The sequence below is a fragment of the Geotrypetes seraphini genome, chromosome 5, assembly GCF_902459505.1.
Source record: "Geotrypetes seraphini chromosome 5, aGeoSer1.1, whole genome shotgun sequence".
Classification (NCBI taxonomy): Eukaryota; Metazoa; Chordata; class Amphibia; order Gymnophiona; family Dermophiidae; genus Geotrypetes; species Geotrypetes seraphini.
The window spans coordinates 62,019,703-62,038,710 of NC_047088.1; the positions used below are offsets into that span (position 1 = coordinate 62,019,703).

The 19,008-nt window shown below is 44.2% G+C and overlaps 1 protein-coding gene across 8 annotated transcripts in view; it reads left to right on the top strand.

The window, feature by feature from the left end:
• Positions 1 to 19,008, top strand: part of ZNF185 (zinc finger protein 185 with LIM domain) — a 171,398-nt gene that overhangs the window by 112,117 nt on the left and 40,273 nt on the right. For all 8 annotated transcript variants that reach the window (XM_033946215.1, XM_033946214.1, XM_033946210.1 and 5 more), the window contains 4 exons: positions 1,735 to 1,806; positions 10,382 to 10,456; positions 10,824 to 10,883; positions 16,961 to 17,056. In XM_033946215.1, the coding sequence (XP_033802106.1) occupies positions 1,735 to 1,806; positions 10,382 to 10,456; positions 10,824 to 10,883; positions 16,961 to 17,056 (303 nt within the window). The remainder of the gene's footprint in view (positions 1 to 1,734; positions 1,807 to 10,381; positions 10,457 to 10,823; positions 10,884 to 16,960; positions 17,057 to 19,008) is intronic.

A 19,008-nucleotide genomic window follows, 5' to 3' on the forward strand; every position in this document is an offset into this window, starting at 1 on the left:
TTCATCAAAAAACAGGTAAGAGAATTATACAAGAATCTGTGTCCATGAGACTAATATTGAGTCATTTGAACTAATTATTCTACAAACATATTAGCGGACATTATTATTTTGGTTAAATACAATGAACTGTGTTTGACAAACAGATAGCTGTAATTCTGGCCACAAAACTCCAGAAAATTTTGGGGCATATTTACTAAGCTGCGCTAACTGTTTTTTATATTCCCATTATATATTCCCAGTTTTCTAAAAAAATGATACTTCTCAATCAGGTGGCACTTAAACTTGTTAGTGAGAAAAATGTATTGTGTGGTTGCATAGGACCCTTGATGAAGGTTGTTGAGCTGAAGCACAGACCATGTTAGATCTACTTTTGGAGGTTGGCACCTTACATCCGATTCAGTTTATACCTCCTGGTCCACTGATGTGGTTGCTCCCACCCCTCCTTTGGATTCCATTTGTATTGATCTTCCCTTTTGCTGTTTAACGTGTATTAATGCAATTTAACTCACATAGAAGAACCCAAACCCTTCCGTCTCCTGCCCTGGCCGACTTTGAACAACTTTTATTTCCCTCCCCCTTCCCAGCGTTCCTTAAATCCCTGGTGGTCCAGGGGTGGGCCGGGACAGGAGGGATCCCGCAAATTCTTGCGGTCCTGTAAGAACTTGTGGCAGCCAATCAGCTAGTGGCTCTGCACAGGCAGGAGCGAAGGAAGGTCGCTCCTGCCACGGTTCACTGTTGGACCACCAGGGATTAAAAGGTATGCAGGGGAAGGGGGAAAGAGGTAAAACTTCTGAGAGTCAGCTGGGACAGAAGGTAGGAGGGATCCCTCCTGTCCCGGCCCACCGCTGGACCACCAGGAATTATGGCAGGCCCGATGGAAGCCTGTAAGGCATCGGGAGGGAGGGGGACAGGGTACAGAACCTTTCAGGAGAGGGAAGGAGGGGGGCTGGGTACCGAGCGTAGCAGAGCAGGGCAGGGCACTGCACTTGAATATTAACCCCCCTCCCCAGTTTATACTGTATTTGAGTCAACCTTTTTTCCTCCTTTTTCGGGGGGAAAAAAAGTTACCTCAGTTTATATTCGAGTATATACGGTACTCATTTTAAATAGACTCACTGGAGACACTAAAAATTGACATCTCTTTACATCAGTATTTCCCAACCTAGTCCTGAAGGCACACATGTCCAGTTAGGTTTTCAGAACAGTCACCAATGTATGCCAGTCTGTCTAAAGCAGTGGTTCCCAATCTTGTCCAGTTGGGTTTTCATGATATCCCTAATGAATATGCATGAGAGAGATTTGTATACCATTACCTGTCACTTTCATTATATGCAAACCGTACTTTCTCCAAATAGATCTACAAATTACCCAACTAGAAACACCAGGTTATAGTATTCCAGGCAGCTAGGAGTTAAGCGTTGCTGGAGTTTTCAAGCTGATATAGAACAGTTGTATCATATGATCCAATCCAATTCAATCCTTAGGTTCATATACCATGCATCTGTAGCCTGGAGATCCATTAGTCACCTGCCTCATTTCAAACCTCCTTGCTGCCTTTTTATCTCCTGCAAATTATTCAGTCACCAGTGTTTTCTTTCTCTTGTATGCTCGGTTCTTCAGCTAATAATTTGTACTGTATTGTTCTGAAGTAGATATTTATGAAAGGGGGTTTAAAAGTTGGCGAGATTAAGGTAGCTAGGTACTGATCATAAGATTGTTTACTATTTTTCTCAGCAATGAGAAGAAAGAACCACCAAAAGCAGCACCTCGAACAGAAATCAGAAACCGTGTTTCATCCAAGGACAGGTACAGTAAACATGAAACTAATTCAAGCCTGGCTTATTAATAGGTCATTGTTAATACTGTTAATTTAAAGATAATTTGAAGGTGTTACAATATTGACATTTATATTTTAAAAAATACAGCTTTTGTATATCTTTACAATCATCTAGAAGAGTGTTTCCCAAGTCAATCCTGGTGTACCCCCTTGCCAGTCAGGTTTTCAGGATATCCACAATAAATATGCTTGAAAGATACTTTTTTATTGGACAACCTTAATACATTTTTTTTAATTACCGTATTTTTTGCTCCATAAGAAGCACTTTTTCCACCCCCAAAAAGGGGATAGAAATGTAAGTGCGTCTTATGAAGCAAAGATACACATTTTTTAAGCCCGCTGCTGCCGCCGCATATTTTTAAAGCCCCCCTCTGTCGTTGCCACTTTATTTTTTAAACCCACCACCGCTGCATCTTTAAAGGCATTTTTAAAAGTAAACATTAAGTAAAAAAAAGTTTTGATGCAAGAAACAGTTCTAAATATACTCCATCCTTTACAAAGCTGCACTAGCGTTTTTAGCACTGGCTGATGCGGTAACAGCTCCAATGCTCATAGAATTCCTAAAAACGCTGGCACGGCTTTGTAAAGGAGAGGCATAGTGATTTAACAAAGGAATACTTATTTCCTTGATAGCTACCAAGACACTTGCAAAGAAAACGAAGGAAGAAAGTAACCACCAAAGTTAAAACCTATGGCTTTAGCTGTGAAAAGGCTTTCCTTTGTGCCCTGTACCTCTAGCAACTCAGGAAAAACTAGCATCCTTGGGCCACAAAAAAGAAACCTCTTTAAGAGCTCCTGTTACAAAGCCTCAGTAGAGGTTTCTACCGCAGGCCAGTCAGGTAAATGCTCTGATGCTCATTTACCTCGCTGGCCTGTAGTAAAATCCTCTACCGCAGCTTTGTAAAAACCAGCATAAATTTGAAGTAACTTTTAAAGATCAAAGATTTGTCCTCCTCTGCACACAATATGGGGCTCATTTGAAAGCACTTAGACCAGGGGTTGGCAACCTGTAGCTCTTCTCCCATGTGGCCGCAGATCTTCTTCCATGTATACCGTATTTTCGCGGATATAACGCGCACCATTGTAAAACGCGCACAGGGGTATAGCGCGCAGAAATCACGATGATATGTACAAAAACTTTTCTATACCGCGCTCAGGCATATAACGCGCATGCTGCCCGACTCTCCTCTGGCCACCCCGACTCTCCTTTCGCTCTCCCCGACTCTCCTCTGGCCACCCCGACTCTCCTTTCGCCCTCCCCGACTCTCCTCTGGTTGCCCCGACTCACAGTTCACCCGCCCTGACTTTCGGTGCACTGCCCCGCCTCTCCGTGCCTGTCCCCCTTGAAGTCCTGTCCCCCCTTGAAGGTCTGCCTGTCCCCCCTTGAAGGTCTGCCTGTCCCCCCTTGAAGTCCTGTCCCCCTTGAAGGTCTGCCTGTCCCCCTTGAAGATCTGCCTGTCCCCCCTTGAAGTCCTGTCCCCATCCTGAAAGCCTGATGCCCCCCCTCGACGTCCGATTCTTCTCCCCCCTCGGCAGGACCACTCGCACCCCCACCCCGAAGGACCGCCGACTCCCCGACAATATTGGGCCAGGAGGGAGCCCAAACCCTCCTGGCCACGGCGACCCCCTAACCCCACCCCGCACTACATTACGGGCAGGAGGGATCCCAGGCCCTCCTGCCCTCGACGCAAACCCCCCCTCCCTCCAACGACCGCCCCCCCCCAAGAACCTCCGACCGACCCGCGACCCCCCTGGCCGACCCCCCCACCCCCCTTCCCCGTACCTTTGGAAGTTGGCCGGACAGACGGGAGCCAAACCCGCCTGTCCGGCAGGCAGCCAACGAAGGAATGAGGCCGGATTGGCCCATCCGTCCTAAAGCTCCGCCTACTGGTGGGGCCTAAGGCGCGTGGGCCAATCAGAATAGGCCCTGGAGCCTTAGGTCCCACCTGGGGGCGCGGCCTGAGACACATGGTCGGGTTTGGCCCATGTGCCTCAGGCCGCGCCCCCAGGTGGGACCTAAGGCTCCAGGGCCTATTCTGATTGGCCCACGCGCCTTAGGCCCCACCAGTAGGCGGAGCTTTAGGACGGATGGGCCAATCCGGCCTCATTCCTTCGTTGGCTGCCTGCCGGACAGGCGGGTTTGGCTCCCGTCTGTCCGGCCAACTTCCAAAGGTACGGGGAAGGGGGGTGGGGGGGTCGGCCAGGGGGGTCGCGGGTCGGTCGGAGGTTCTTGGGGGGGGGGCGGTCGTTGGAGGGAGGGGGGTTTGCGTCGAGGGCAGGAGGGCCTGGGATCCCTCCTGCCCGTAATGTAGTGCGGGGTGGGGTTAGGGGGTCGCCGTGGCCAGGAGGGTTTGGGCTCCCTTCTGGCCCAACTACACAAAGTACGGGGAAGGCGGGTGGGGGTGTCTTGGGGGTCGGCCAGGGGGGTCGCGGGTCGGCTGGGGGACGGGCGGAGGTTCTTGGGGGGGGGCGGTCGTTGGGGGGGGGGGGTTTGCGTCGAGGGCAGGAGGGCCTGGGATCCCTCCTGCCCGTAATGTAGTGCGGGGTGGGGTTAGGGGGTCGCCGTGGCCAGGAGGGTTTGGGCTCCCTCCTGGCCCGATATTGTTGGGGAGTCGGCGGTCCTTCGGGGTGAGGGTGCGAGTGGTCCTGCCGGGGGGGGATGTATCGGACGTCGGGGAGTCGGCCGGGCAAGAGGGCTTGGGCTCCCTCTTGCACCGATCGTGGATGCGGGTGCGGGTGGGAGCGCGTGCGAGCGGTCGTTCGGGGTGGGGGTGCGAGCGGTCCTGCTGGGGGGGTGAATCGGGCGTCGGGCGGGGTGGGAACTATGTTTAAAAACTTTTGTATACCGCGCTCAGGCATATAACGCGCGAGGGGTATGCGCGGTACGTAAAATCACGTATAACGCGCGCGTTATATCCGCGAAAATACGGTAAATAGGCCCTCCAACCCTACCGAATTATCTGGTGGTCGAGCGATCTTCATGGCAGGAGTGCGGCCCTCTCACTCCTGCCTCCTCGCAGCTGCCTTCTAAAATGGCTGCCGTGACCTCTTGCAGCAGCTGCCAATATTACATGAAATGCCATGAATAGCTGTGAAAAGTCACAGCAGCCATTTAAGAAGGCAGCCATAAGGAGGCAGGAACAAAAGAGCTGTGTTTCTGCCACAAAGACCCCCACTGGACCACCAGGTACCTTGGAAGGCCCAGAGAAGGGGGCCTACCTATACATGGTGTAGTGAAGAGCAGTGGGGGTACTGTGGGGTTGAGCTGCTACAAGAGGGCCATGCTCCTGCCCTAAAGAACCCCCCCCTGGACCCAGTACCTAGGTAGGCCCTTGGGGAGAGGGGAAATCGTGGAGTTGGGAGATCAAAGGGTCAGGGCCTGGAGAGAGCCTTGGCTATGGGTTGGGAAAGGAGGAGAGGTAGGGAAGGGAGGGATGAGACCTGCGAGGGGTTGGAGGGGAGAAAGAGGTGACAGAAGCTAGACCTTAGGGAGGGAAGAGAGAGAATGAGAGACCTAGAATATCTACACATTGCGACTCTGTGTAAATCTTGGGTAAAACATTTAGGATAAAATGGCTCTTTGCTTTATAAAGATTGTTGACCCCTGATAGACACACAAAAGTGCTATAGGTTTCTGTGGTACTTTGTGTGTCTAAGGACTCCTTTTACTAAGCTGCGGTAGCGTTTTTAGCGCGCAATGCAGATTAGCACATGATAACCCCTGCGCTATGCGGATAAACTAACACCAGCTCAATGGAGGTGTTAGCGTCTAGCGTGCGTGCGCTAAAACCACTAACGCAGCTTAGTAAAAGGAGCCCTAAGTGCTTCGAAAATGAGCCTCCATGGTTCTGACAGAAATAGTATTAGCAGAAGATTCTACGATCTCTGAGATGTCCAATTTAGTTATTGCTACACTAGTAGTCATTCTACCTTGTTCTGTATTTTCATTTGTCTTCCCTGAAAGCAAATAATTTAGACAATCCAATGTCTACTGGTTTCATGATTTTTGGAGTCCCTTAAATATATAAGTCATAGTTCTCTTGGGACCAAATATATTGTCTTGGGGAAATTAAAAGCCTCAAGTTATTACTACTACTCACATTTTCCAGAGCTTCATTTTCAAATGACGTACCAAACTGTCCTTAATAAAGGATTCACTTGTTGACTGAACTATTATAGCCTGAATAATTAAGTTCATCTTATTCACCAACTCAACCAATTTTTTATATCCTGCTCAGTCATTTTCATTTTTATCACTGTCTGCCTTGTGAATTTTGAGGTAGTTGCAACAAAGCTAGTAAGTGAAGTTTCAGTTCTACAAATACCCTCCCATTTATCCTCCAGAGCTACGTTCTGAGTTCCAAACATCTACAGGCCAGGAAAGTCACAATCAGGACTATCTTTGGAAAGGGAATCAAAGCAGAAGAAACTAAACCAGTTTTGGAGGCCTTGCTTTCCACCTCCCTTGCAGAGAACAAGAGTAATCTCTTCTCTTCCCCAGTACCATTTCCATTGCCTGCCTTCCTTCAATACCAGCTTCTTCCCCTGATGTTGACTCTAGTCACATACTTCGAGATTCTCCATCTAGAACTCTCAAAGACTGCGCCTTCTTAACAGAGGAAAAAAAACACAGATAAATTCAAGGGATCACTAAAGTGCTTTCTTTTTAAAGATGCCTTCAATTCCTAAATTCTCTCTCTTTCTCACAACACTAACTCATTAATCCTCTCTCTCCTTTCCAACATGTCTTCCCCCTCCACTCATGTCATCCTTATTTGTTTCCTTTCCTTTTTAAATTGTAGTTCTCCCTTTTTCCCTCATGTTTCAGTATGAGATTTGTGTTTCATGTCCTCTGTTATGTTTTTAAAGATTACTTGTTTCCCCCTTTTTATTGTAAATCGCTTAGAATTTCATGTAAAGCGATCAAACCCATTTTAATAAACTTGAAACTTGTAAAGTAGAGTGGACATCAGGGTTCAGCCTCCTGCCTGACTTCACAGGGAAGTATTCTACATCTCACTCTCAGGCCCTTAGGGATGCACTAGGAATCAGATGATAATCCACTGTCTCCCAGACAGGCAGTTTGATTGATTTTTATCCCACCCACCAATGTAGATTATAAAAGTCAACATACATAATCACAAAAATACAAAAGACATGCAGAACAGACTAATACAAACCCTCACAATACAAGTAGATGGGTAGATTTATAAGAACAGTATAAAAATATGTTTTTATAGATGTTAGTTTTATAGTGTAAATTTGAAAAATGCATGAGTCCATAATGGATGCTTAGTTGTTAAGAATGAATTTGAGTAAATGGTTCCCAAAGTTAGGTGCCTGGATAATCTACGCAACGCTAGTATTCTAAAAAAGTGCTCCTTGCCAGTCACCCTCCATAGAATTCCAGCCCAGTGCAATTATGCTTTTCTCTTCCCCATCTCCAGAAAAAAAAGACCAGCCCTAGGAATAAAATCCAAACCACTACGAGCAGCCTCTGCTCTCACACATCCAAACAAGGTGCCTCCTTACCCTCCTAAATGTACCGTATTTATTTAAATGTATCTTTACTAATTTTATATAACACAATACAATACATAAAGCCTCATATCCCCACCAGCCCTTCAAAAAATAAATCAGCAAAAACTATTGTAACGTTAGGAATCCAGAACAAAGAATCCTTATATTTAATTTCCCTATTTAAACATTTTTAGAAATATAAGGTCTGTGGTGGTTAATGTGATGGCCATATACCCTATTTTCAAACAACTTTTTCTCCAACTTCACTCTTCAGTGTCCATGAAGAGTAGCTTCTCCCTGCAACAAGAACTTTTATTAACTTACATTCATATAAATGTGGTTGTAACTGAGCAGGAGTTTCAAAACAGAGATACTTCTGCAGTAATATAAACATAAAAGGAAGAGGGTTGCTATAATCCTTTTGACTGGCAAACTGATTTCTGTGAATCTTTTTGCTGGTTGTGAATTTTTGAGCAATGGCCAGCAGGTGTCATTATTACACCACAAATAACATTTAAATAAAAATAGGGACCACTATCTTTCAAAAGAAAAAAATTATTTAATTTATGTTTTATATAACCTTTCAGACAGGTTTCTGTGGTCTAGTAGTATGAGCAGTTCTACCCTCCATATCTCTTCAAGTCTTCACTGGCAGTGAGCATGGTCTCCTTCCCACTATTTTCCCTGGCTGAGTCTGCCCTCTGACATAACTTCCTGGTCCCACAAACAGGAAGTTACATCATAGGGAGTGTCTCTCAAACTGTGTGCCAAGGCACAGTGGTGGGCCCCAAAGAGATTCCAGAATTTACTTTATTTTAAAAAATTATCTTTATAAAGTATACACTCAAATAGATGACATGTATGATGTTGTGTATGCAAAAGTCTATCAATGTTATGAGCATCTGTGTGCGTAAGGATACAAATGTCCAGACAAGCATCATTCTTTGACATGATTGGTCCTTGAAAACTAATGGCAAGTAATTTTAAGTTTTTTTTTATGCAGTAGTTTCCTAACTTGAGCAACAAAGCAATCAAGGCTTTGTTACCGTTTGGATCTTCATATCTTTATGAACTTGAATTTTAGCTCTGACAGAAATTAAATTGAAAAAAAGATAATGACTGCAAATGGTGGATGATGAAATGCATGTTTGCTTGTCGACTATCGAGCTGTGTTTTGAGTTAATTGCACCCCAAAACAAGCACATCCATTGCATTGAATAGCAATTCTATTCTATCTACATAAGTTTCACCGTTGTTACAATTACCAATACATAGCTTTAACTCTGAAATTAAATTTTTTGTTGATTTTGCAATTTTATCATTTCAATTATAATGTGCTGTGAAAAACATTGACTCCATTTAGTGTGACAGAGCTAAAAAAAAGTTTTAGAGACACTGATCTAAGGGGTTGATATTCAAAGCGATTTAACCAGCCAAGAGAGGCTACTGGCTGGTTAAATCGCTTGTGCAAGGCTATCTGATGATATTCAGCAGTATTTAACCAGTTACTACAGATGAATATCAGCAGTATCCACTAAAGCCACAGCTAGTAATTTTGTGGTGGTTTGGGAGCGGTGGTGTGGCAAGGATAGGAGGCACTTGGGGTGATGGTGCCCTACGCATGCCCATGCCCCTTCTCTTTCCCCGTAACTCGAACTTCCCCAACGCAAGCAGCATCTCCATCTTGCTACTCACACTAGCCTCAGCTCTCCCTCTGATGTCATTTCCTGGTCCTGTGACCCGGAAGTGATGTCAGAGGGAAAGCTGAATGCGGCACAAGCAGCAGATTGGAGGTGCTGCTTGCACTGGTGAAAAGTTAGAGGTACATGGGGGTGGGAAGGGAAAGAGCAGGGAAGCAGAAAGGAGAGGTGCCGGCGCCCCTGCCGAGACGGCGCCCGGGGTAGTCTGCCCCCATCCTCCCTTACTGTCTGGAAACATAGTCAAGTTCAAGTTTTATTAAATTTTGATTCAATCGCAATATCATAGTTTCAAAGCGATTTACAATTAAAAGCAGGGGGGTCCATATTATTTACAATACAATGGAGACAAAGACATTACAAACTTGCACATAAGGGATGCGGGAAGAACTACAATATGTATAGGAAAGAGAACATAAAAGGTCAAAACAAGAGGCAGGTAAGACTTTGTTAGAAAGATCCAAAAAGAAATCTCGTATAGGTCTAAATAATGGGAGAATAAAAGATTCTTTGTTTTCAAAAAAAAAAAAAAAAAGAAAGAAGAAGAAGAAACAAGAGATTGTCATGCATAAATCAGGTCTCAAAGGCATCCTTATATAACCAGCATTTTAACATTCCTTTAAATTTATTAAGTGATTTTTCTTCTTTAACATAGGCTGGTAGCGCGCTCCATATTTTAGGAGCTGTGAATGAAAACATAGTTTCTTCTCTTGTATTTATAATTCTTAGCGACGGGACCACACGCAGATAACCCCCTAAGTTAACTGGACAAATCAGACCACATAAAACTCAATCCTATCTTTGTTCGGTTTCACTTAAGCAGTTAAGTGCTGGATATCACACTTAACTGAATAAGTGATAGCCAGCTATAGAAACCTGGATATTCAATGTGGATGCCAAATATGGCCCAGCAGTGAATATTCAAGCATAATGCTACAAGCAACCGCAAAAATTCTTACTACTGTTGGCTGAATATGTACCACTTAAGAGGGGTCATGAAGGGGTGCTAACCTTATTAGTGCATGCTAACAATTAGCACCTGCTAAATGCTAAGATGTCTATTATATTCCTATGGGCATTTTAGGGTTTAGCGCGCGCTGTGGTTAGTGACCCTTGATGAATTCCCTCCCCCTACATATGAAATCTGAAAGGGCAATTCCTTAGTAAGTGACACTGTTAGAGCCCAGTAAAGTGGAATAAGAAGCAATCTCACCAATACCAGACGATCCGTCTGACTCGCTTGATTTCTATATGGAAAAACCATTTTGCTGGGAAACAAATCACAGGAAGTTAGTAATTTCAAATGATATTTTATTGCTCCCACCAGTGAGAGAACACAACCAGAAAGTAAAAGCATGCAACCACCCTTAATTATCATCTCACCAGAGCTGAACTGGTCCAGGTAAGGAACTGCTTTATTATTTACTGTCTTTCTTGGGAAAGGCCACTTACTGTGCTGTAGGGAGCATGTAAAAATGTCATATATGCTACAGAATGTGTGTCTGATATACACCTTTAGCTACAGAGATACTTTTGATCAAGAAAGTAAAATAGTCCCTATAAATGGAATTTTCATATGTATGTGAAAAGCTGACTGAATTCCTTTAGTGTACCTACATATTAAGCAAATTTCAAAGGGACAGAATAAAGCTTTCCCTTAGAAAATTCCATTCTACACCAATACAGGACAGATTGCTCCTGCAGTAACCACACAATGGTAACACAGAATGTATTATTTGTCCACCGTTTGTCTTGTTTCTCCATTTTAGCAGTTATGAAGATAAAGGGGAGAAGGGAGGAGCATCGCCTGAAGTATCAGACAGCAAGAGGTGAGGATAGCATGTTTATGACCATATGCATGTAAGTACTTTGATAATTGCCACTTATAAGTATATGCTCTATTCTGTAAAATAATGTGTAACTATACAGGAGACATGGGTATGTCTACACTTTATGCACCCAACTTATAGAATACTAAATTATGTAAATACAGAGTGGGCTATAGAAAAGTAGCTCCGGTGATAGTATGACAAGATGAACGAGCAAGTGGATTGTTTTTATTCACTTAACCACAAGTTACAACAGATGGTGAAAGTGATCCCCGTTCATGTCTATGCGCCAACTTGCTGAGAGAGTCTTTGGGTTGATTTTTGGGGGCTAATTGCAATCCTCTGCTGAATGTCAGCGGCAGAGAATGTCATGAACGGCAAGGCCGGGAGAACCCCCTCAGGGCTGGCACCCGGGGCGGACCGCCCCTCCCCGCCCCCCCCCCCCCTTGGTACGCCACTGGGTTATCATGCCGCTGTACCGGGCCATGGTACGCCCTCACCTAGAATACTGCGTCCAGCACTGGTCACCGTACTTGAAGACGGACACAGTACTACTCGAAAGGGTCCAGAGAAGAGCGACTAAAATGGTTAAGGGGCTGGAGGAGTTGTCATACAGTGAGAGATTAGAGAAACTGGGCCTCTTCTCCCTTGAAAAGAGGAGACTGAGAGGGGACATGATTGAAACCTTCAAGATAATGAAGGGGATAGACTTAGTAGATAAAGCAGAGCTGGTTTGACGCCATTTCTGAACCAGGCTCTGAATACAACGTTTAGCTGGTGGTTTTGTTCCTGGGGACACGTCAGTGAAGGCCTCTTGCGTTTCCTTTATCGATACGCTTCGCACATAGCTTTCCACAATCACTATTCGCTGTACCAGGGAGAACACCATTTTTCTGGCACTGGTATTAGGATCGGGCTACTTTTCCATGGCCCACCCTGTATCATTTGCCACTTAGGCATGAGCCTGCACACCACCTACTGGCCTAGCATAACTGTTCATGCCTAATGGTAAAGCATATCAATACCCACTTACTAGTTTTCTATAACAATATCTTGACATACAGATAGTGCTATAGGATTGGCACTCGGCGCACAGCATTGGCGTGGTTACTTTAACACACCCAGTTATAGAATTGTCCCCTTTGTTTTCTACTCAGTTGAAAAAAGAGGATGTTCATAGACCTTTCAGCATGTGGTTATATTCTATCCATCAATCTTACTAAAGGCTTATAGCAAGTCTGTTAAGTAATGCTCTCCTTGAACTGAGAGATATATGTATACTGAAGAAAAAGTGCAGTCTCCATGAATATGGAGACTTAATGTTTTGTAATGACAGATTAGGTTCTTACCTCAATATCTGGGTTCTGTTAAGATAAACAGGAGTCCACACTTTAGCTATTGATACTCACTTCCTGCATAACTGCAGAAGGGTATCACTTTAAGATCTTGAACTCCTCTCCTTGGCAGCTTGGGGCTGGACTGAGCCAAGGAGAAGTATTTCTGAACGCTAAGGAATGAGACTTGGGGGTGATTGTTACAATCTTAAGGTGGCTAAACAGGTAGAAAGGATGACGGCCAACGTCAGAAGGATGCTTGGGTGCAAAGACAGAGGAAATGACGAATGGGAAAAAGAAGGCAATAGTGCCGCTGTATAAATCTATGGTGAGACTGCATTTAGAGTACTGTGTGCAGTTCTGGAGACCACATCTTCAAAAGATATAACCAGGATAGAGTCAGTCCAGACGGAGTGGTCTTCATCAGAATGCACATAGAGACAGACTTATAGACCTCAATATACTGTATATCAGTGGTCTCAAACTCAAACCCTTAGTGGGGCCACATTTTGGATTTGTAGGTACTTGGAGGGCCGCAGAAAAAATAGTTAATGTCTTATTAAAGAAATGACAACTTTGCATGAAGTAAAACTCTTTATAGTTTATAAATCTTTCCTTTAACAGTTAAAGAAAAGATTTATAAACTATAAAGAGTTTTACTTTATGCAAAATTGACATTAACTATTTTTTTCTGCAGCCCTCCAAGTACCCTATTTTTTCTGCAGCCCTCACATTTAAAGTTTAATATCTTTCCTTTCTCAAAACTGACAAATTTCTATTGAAAATAAAATCATTTTCCCTACCTTTGTTGGCTGGTCACTATTTTTCTGTGCATTTAACTATGTTTCCAGGGTCTTCTTGTCCTTTGACTGGTTTTCTCTCCATCTTCACTTTCTGCCTTGCATCCATCTTTGGCATTAACTTAATATTCAATTTTTCTGCTTTCTTTTCAAAATCTACGTTTCCATGTCTTACCTTCCCTTCTATCTCTCTCTTCTTCTGTCCCTATTTCCATGGTCTGACATCTCTTTCTTTCCTTTCTCTCCCTCCCTCCTTCCTTCCTTTCCCCTGGTCTGGCATCTGTCTCCTTCCCTCCCCCAACTTTTTATTTCTTTCACCCTGCCCCTTCTTTCTTTCTCTCTCTATCCATGCCCCCATTCTTTCTATATGTCTGTCTTTCTCTCTCTCTCCGTGCCCCCTTTCTTTCTTTTTTTCTTTCTCATGCCCTTTCTTTCTTTCTGTCTTTCTCTCTCCATGCCCCTTTCTGTCTGTGTCCCGTTTCCCTTCTTTCTTTCTGTCTCCCTGTCCCCCCTTTCTTTCTTTACTTCTCCCTGCCCTCCCCCAAGCCGCCACCATTGGGGAACAGGCCATCACCACCGCAATCGGGGAACAGGCTGCCGCCACCACAATCGGGGAACAGGCCAGCGCCGAGGTCTTAACTCTCCCTGCTTATCTTCCCCAGCGCGGGGCCGACCAATTCACGCCACCCGACATCAATTCTAATGTCGGGGAGGAACTTCCGGGCCAGCCAGGCAGCGATTGGCTGGCCCAGAACTTCCTACCCGACATTAGAATTGACGTCGGGTGGCGAGAATTGGTCGGCTCCAAGCTGGGGAAGATAAGCAGGAAGAGTTAAGACCTCGGTGCTGGCCTGATCCCCGATTGTAGCGGTGGCAGCCTATTCCCCGATTGCGGCAGTGGCGGCCTGTTCCCCAATTGCGGTGGCTTGGGGGATGGCAGTGGGAAGGGAAGCAGATTTGGGACCCCTGCTTTAGGCGAGGACAGATCGCGGGCCGCAAAATAGTCCCTGGGGGGCCGCATGCGGCCCATGGGCCGCGTGTTTCAGACCGCTGCTGTATATACTTTGTAAGAAATGTGAGAAAGAGGGAATATGATTATTTAAATATCTGTGTGGCATAAATGCGCAGGAGGTGGGTCTCTTGTAAGTGAAAAGGAACTCTGGAACGAGAGGGTATAAGATGAAGTTGAAGAGGGATAGACTCAAAAGTAATCTAAGGAAATACTTCTTTACAGAAAGGGTAGCAGATGCATGAAACAAACTCCTGGAAGTGATAGAGAGGGGGACTGTGTCTGAATTAGGGAAAGCATAGGACAGGCATGTGGGATCTCTTAGGGAAAGGAGGAAATAGCAGATGATATAGATGGGCAGACTACATGAGCCACATGGCCTTTATTTGCTGTCACTTTCTAAGAAGCCATCCAGAAGTGAGTCCTGTGCTTCGATACACAGATATGAACCAGAAACTTGCAAGTAGCAACAACAAGAACAGAATTGTAGCACTGTAGCAAATCTTATGACTGGAGCCAGAACTGGAAGCAACAGTGTAGTAAGGGGGATGTAGGGGGTGATGACCGCTCTAGGCATCTTATGTTGAAGACTACCCACCATTTTAGTAGCCTTCCTTTGGGCTGACTCCATCCTATTTATATCTTTTTGAAGGTGAGGTCTCCAGAATTGTATACAATATTCTAAATGATTTTCACCAGAGTTCTAATACAAGGGCATCAATACCTCTTTTTTTCCTACTGGCCATACCTCTCCCTATGCACCCTAACATCCCTCTAGCTTTCGTCGTTGCCTTGTCAACCTGTTTGGCCACATTTAGATCATCACATACTATCACACCCAAGTCCTGCTCCTCTTTCGTGTGCAAAAGTTCTTCACCCCCTCTGGTTTTTGCAGCTGAAATGCACGACCTTGTATTTCTTAGCATTAAATCTTAGCTGCCAAATTTCAGACCATTCTTCAAGCTTCGCTAGGTCCTTCCTCATGTTATTCACACCATCAGGGGTGTCTACTCTATTGCAGATTTTGGTATCATCTGCCAAGAGGCAAATCTTACCCTACAGCCCTTCAGCAATAACACTTGCAAAAATGTTACAAAGACCAGGCCCAAGAACCGAACTTTGAGACACACCACTGGCAACATCCCTTTCCTCAGAGAGATCTCCATTGACCATTACCCTTTAGCACCTTCCATGCAACCTTTTTCTGACCCAGACCGTCACTTTGGGGCCTATCCCAAAGGCACGCCATTTATTTATTTGATGCCTGTGTGGAACACTGTCAAAGTCTTTGCTAAAATCTAATACACCATGTCAAGTACACTCTCTCTATCCAATTCTCTGGTCACCCGGTCAAAAAAAATTGGTCAGTTTTGTCTGACAAGACCTAACTCCAATGAATCCATGTTGCCTTGGTCCTGTACACAGGATTCCAGAAACATCACCATTCTCTGTTTTAAAAGCATTTTTAATTAATTTACTTATCACAGAAGTCAGACTTACTGGCCTGTAGTTCCCTCCTTCTTCCTTACTTCCACTTTAGTGGAGAGGGACAACATCTGCCCTTCTTCAGTCCTCTGGTACCACTCCCAGCTCTAGAGAAGCATTAAAAAGGTCAGCCAGCAGAGCCACCAGAACTTCTCTAAGTTCCTTCAATATCCTCGGATGTACACCATCCAGTCCCATCGCTTTGTCCACCTTTAGTTTAGCTAGCTCCTCTTGAAATCAATGTGCTGAAAATCGATCAGAGCCTACCTCACCTCCATCCCTACGTGCGTTGGTCTTCACGAGAGCAGGTTTTATTAATGTTTATTATGCTTTATATGGCTTTATTTTCCCCCTTGCTGTGGACTAAACATGATTATCACTATTTCATTTTCTAATTTGTTTCTCTATGTTCTATTAGAATGTAATGATTTAAAAATAAAATGAACAAAAAAGAAAAGTTTCACAATTGATACTGACTTCAATAAAATCAGTAACCACCCAATATTCAAAGTGATTTTAATCAGGCAGCAGAGGCTCTGGCGAAGAAGGTGTTGCCTTCAGAAATTAATCAAGAATCTATTAAGTTTGCCCAGTAAAAAAATATATAACCTTCTTTTTTTGTTTTATTTCTATTTATTACCTTTAAAAAGTGAAGTAACATGGCTACTATATCATTTTACTCTAGATCAGGGGTCTCAAAGTCCCTCATTGAGGGCCGCGTTCAAGTCGGGTTTTCCGGATTTCCCCAATTAATAGGCATGAGATCTATTTGCATGCACTGCTTTCATTGTATGCTAATAGATCTCATGCATATTCATTGGGGAAATCCTGAAAACCCGACTGGATTGCGGCCCTCGAGAGGAGATTTTGAAATCCCTGCTCTAGAATTAAGGGGTTCCATCCATAGAAGGAAAAACTCTTAATTAGATTGTAAGCACTTTCGAGCTTCTGTGTTTGATGTACAGTGCTGTGTGCATCTGGTAGTGCTGTAGAAATAATAAACAGTAGTAGTTTCACCCTTTTTTGCCTGGCAGTTTCCTTCATTTAATAACCCATAGTTTTTACTCAATTATATATCCCATCTTACCTAGCTCTAACCACTGTATTAACAAACCTTTGACCAGAAGTCACAGACTGCGGCTCCTTCTGGAACCCAGTTTGTATCATATATACTTTTGCAATCTGCAACCTGACCATTAGCTGTTGCTGTTTTGCAATGGCTGGGACTCCTATCATGCTTGCAAAATAGTTCCTGCCCCACATGGACTGTGTAGCAGGAGATAGTCAAATGTAGGCGTTTTGTGAACATGATAAGTAGCATTAAACTATGCTGTTTGTAGGGTCAGTGGCATGGTAGAGGACAGTCCCCCACTGTGCTTTATTTTCACTCAATAACGTGAAATCACAGATTACAAAATAATAATGCCTTTCTTCTTTTGACATTTGCAGCCTATGGTCTGGAGGAAGCTCTGCCACACCAGCCCGGTACACTGTGCCTGAATGCTTGGAAGATGACAATGAAGCATTCACAGTCCGAACAAGACGGTATGAAAGGAAAGCTGGGAAAAGTCAAGTTGCTGACAGTAACATGGCAAAAATAGTTATTTACAGTTATATAGGTTTTGACCTGAAAACATTTTTAACAACAGTCAGCTTTCCTTCTAACAATTAAACTAGCTCTTAATTATTTTTCAGTGACTTGGAACACTGCATGATATGTAATCGAATGGGCATCTCTCCCGCTGCAGGGGGTGGGTTTTGCTTGACAGCAGGAGAGAGTGGGCATCTCTCCCGCTGCTCGGGGTGGTGGTGGGGGGTCGCTTGGCAGCCGGAGAGAGTGGGCATCACTCCTGCTGCAGGGAGAGTGTTGTATGGCAGCGGGAGAGTATGGGCATATCTCCCGCTGTTGTGTTTTGTTTTTTGTTTGTTTGTTTTTGCGTTTTTTTCTGTGCATGTGCCCATCGCTATCACCAGCAATGGGTACGTGTAAATTTAGCGAGTCTTCGCAACTCTCCACCATGAGCTACATGAGCATTTTTTTGAAGAATGACTCGCTTTTTAAAATTTGCTACCAGAACGGCTGTGATAGCAGCCCATTGTTTTTTAATGCATTTTTAAAAAAAAGAATCTAGGCTTATGTGCTTTTATTATCAACCACCGTACCCGTGTATGGGGCGCGGCCTAGTTATATGGAGTGGCCTATATAAAACTTGCGAAGTCTGCGAGTCTCGTGAGTCCCGCGAGAGCTGATGTCCGCCATTCAGCGGGCGGCACGGGGCCAGGCCAGATGCCGAAGAGATCAAGGCTGCTCTGCACTGTTGGAGACCCGAGCCGCGCACCAGTGAGGGGGCTTCCTAAAAAGGTACCGGAGGAGGGCAGGATAAATGTAAAAGGCAAAACAGGTACTGGAAGATAAGCTGCAGCTAATACCATGGGGCGGCATATCTTCCGGTTTTTAAACATAGGTCACTCTTTTCTGCAGCCTATACGTGGGTGCAGCCTATGCAGAGGGGCGGCCTATATGAAGGGAAATATGGTACCTGTGATTTTATTGTTTTGTTTTGCTTTTTGTGCCTCCAGTTTTAAGCCTCTCCTTTTTCCACCTGTGCATCACAATGGCAACAGACTATGCAGAGTCCGCAGAGCATGACTTCCTCTGAAACCTAATACATAAGTCACCAAATTCAGGGTACAGTCATCTTTGTGCAGTGATACAGATTTTCTTCTTTTACCCATACCTTATCCCCCCCACCAGCATTGTAAATACTGTCTCTACAACCCCAGTCCCAGACATTTTGAACAGCAGAAACTGGGCTTAGGAATTAAACCCAGGTCACCCACATGGCAATGAACATCACTGACTAAGGGGTCCTTTTATTAAGGTATGCTAACCAATTTAGTGCATGCTAGAGATTAGCACGTGCTAAATGCTGACGCCCATGGACTATAATGGATTCCTTAGCATTTAGCGCGTGCTAATCTTTACCATGCGCTAAATCGATTAGCACGCCTTAATAAAAGGACCCCTAAGTCACAGGGTTGACATGAAGTACTTTGTTTTCAGAAAACAACCTTTATAAATACAATACCATTTTCATATGAAAGGAAATTGAAAATGAATATGATACATAACATAGATACAATAATAGCGTATCCAGTTGTATTCTTTTGGCTAGGGGAGGGGTAGACAGAGGAGAAAAGAATGAAATTTAAAAAAGAATGTCATACTAAGTCAGACCAAAAAATCCTTACAACACTGACCAGTCCAGATCACATGCACCTGGCAGGATCTCAGACTCTGCATGGTATTCCTAGTTGTAGCAACCATAAAGTTTGTTCTGATATTGACTAACCCATATTACCTCAAAACTGCTGGTAAATTAATCCTACAGTAAATTTTTATATAGCAAATTAGTACGAATATGTGCTATTTTACTGTGGCTTAGTAAAGACAGCTCTTTAATGGTAAGATCCTCAGAAACTTTACCAGAATATAA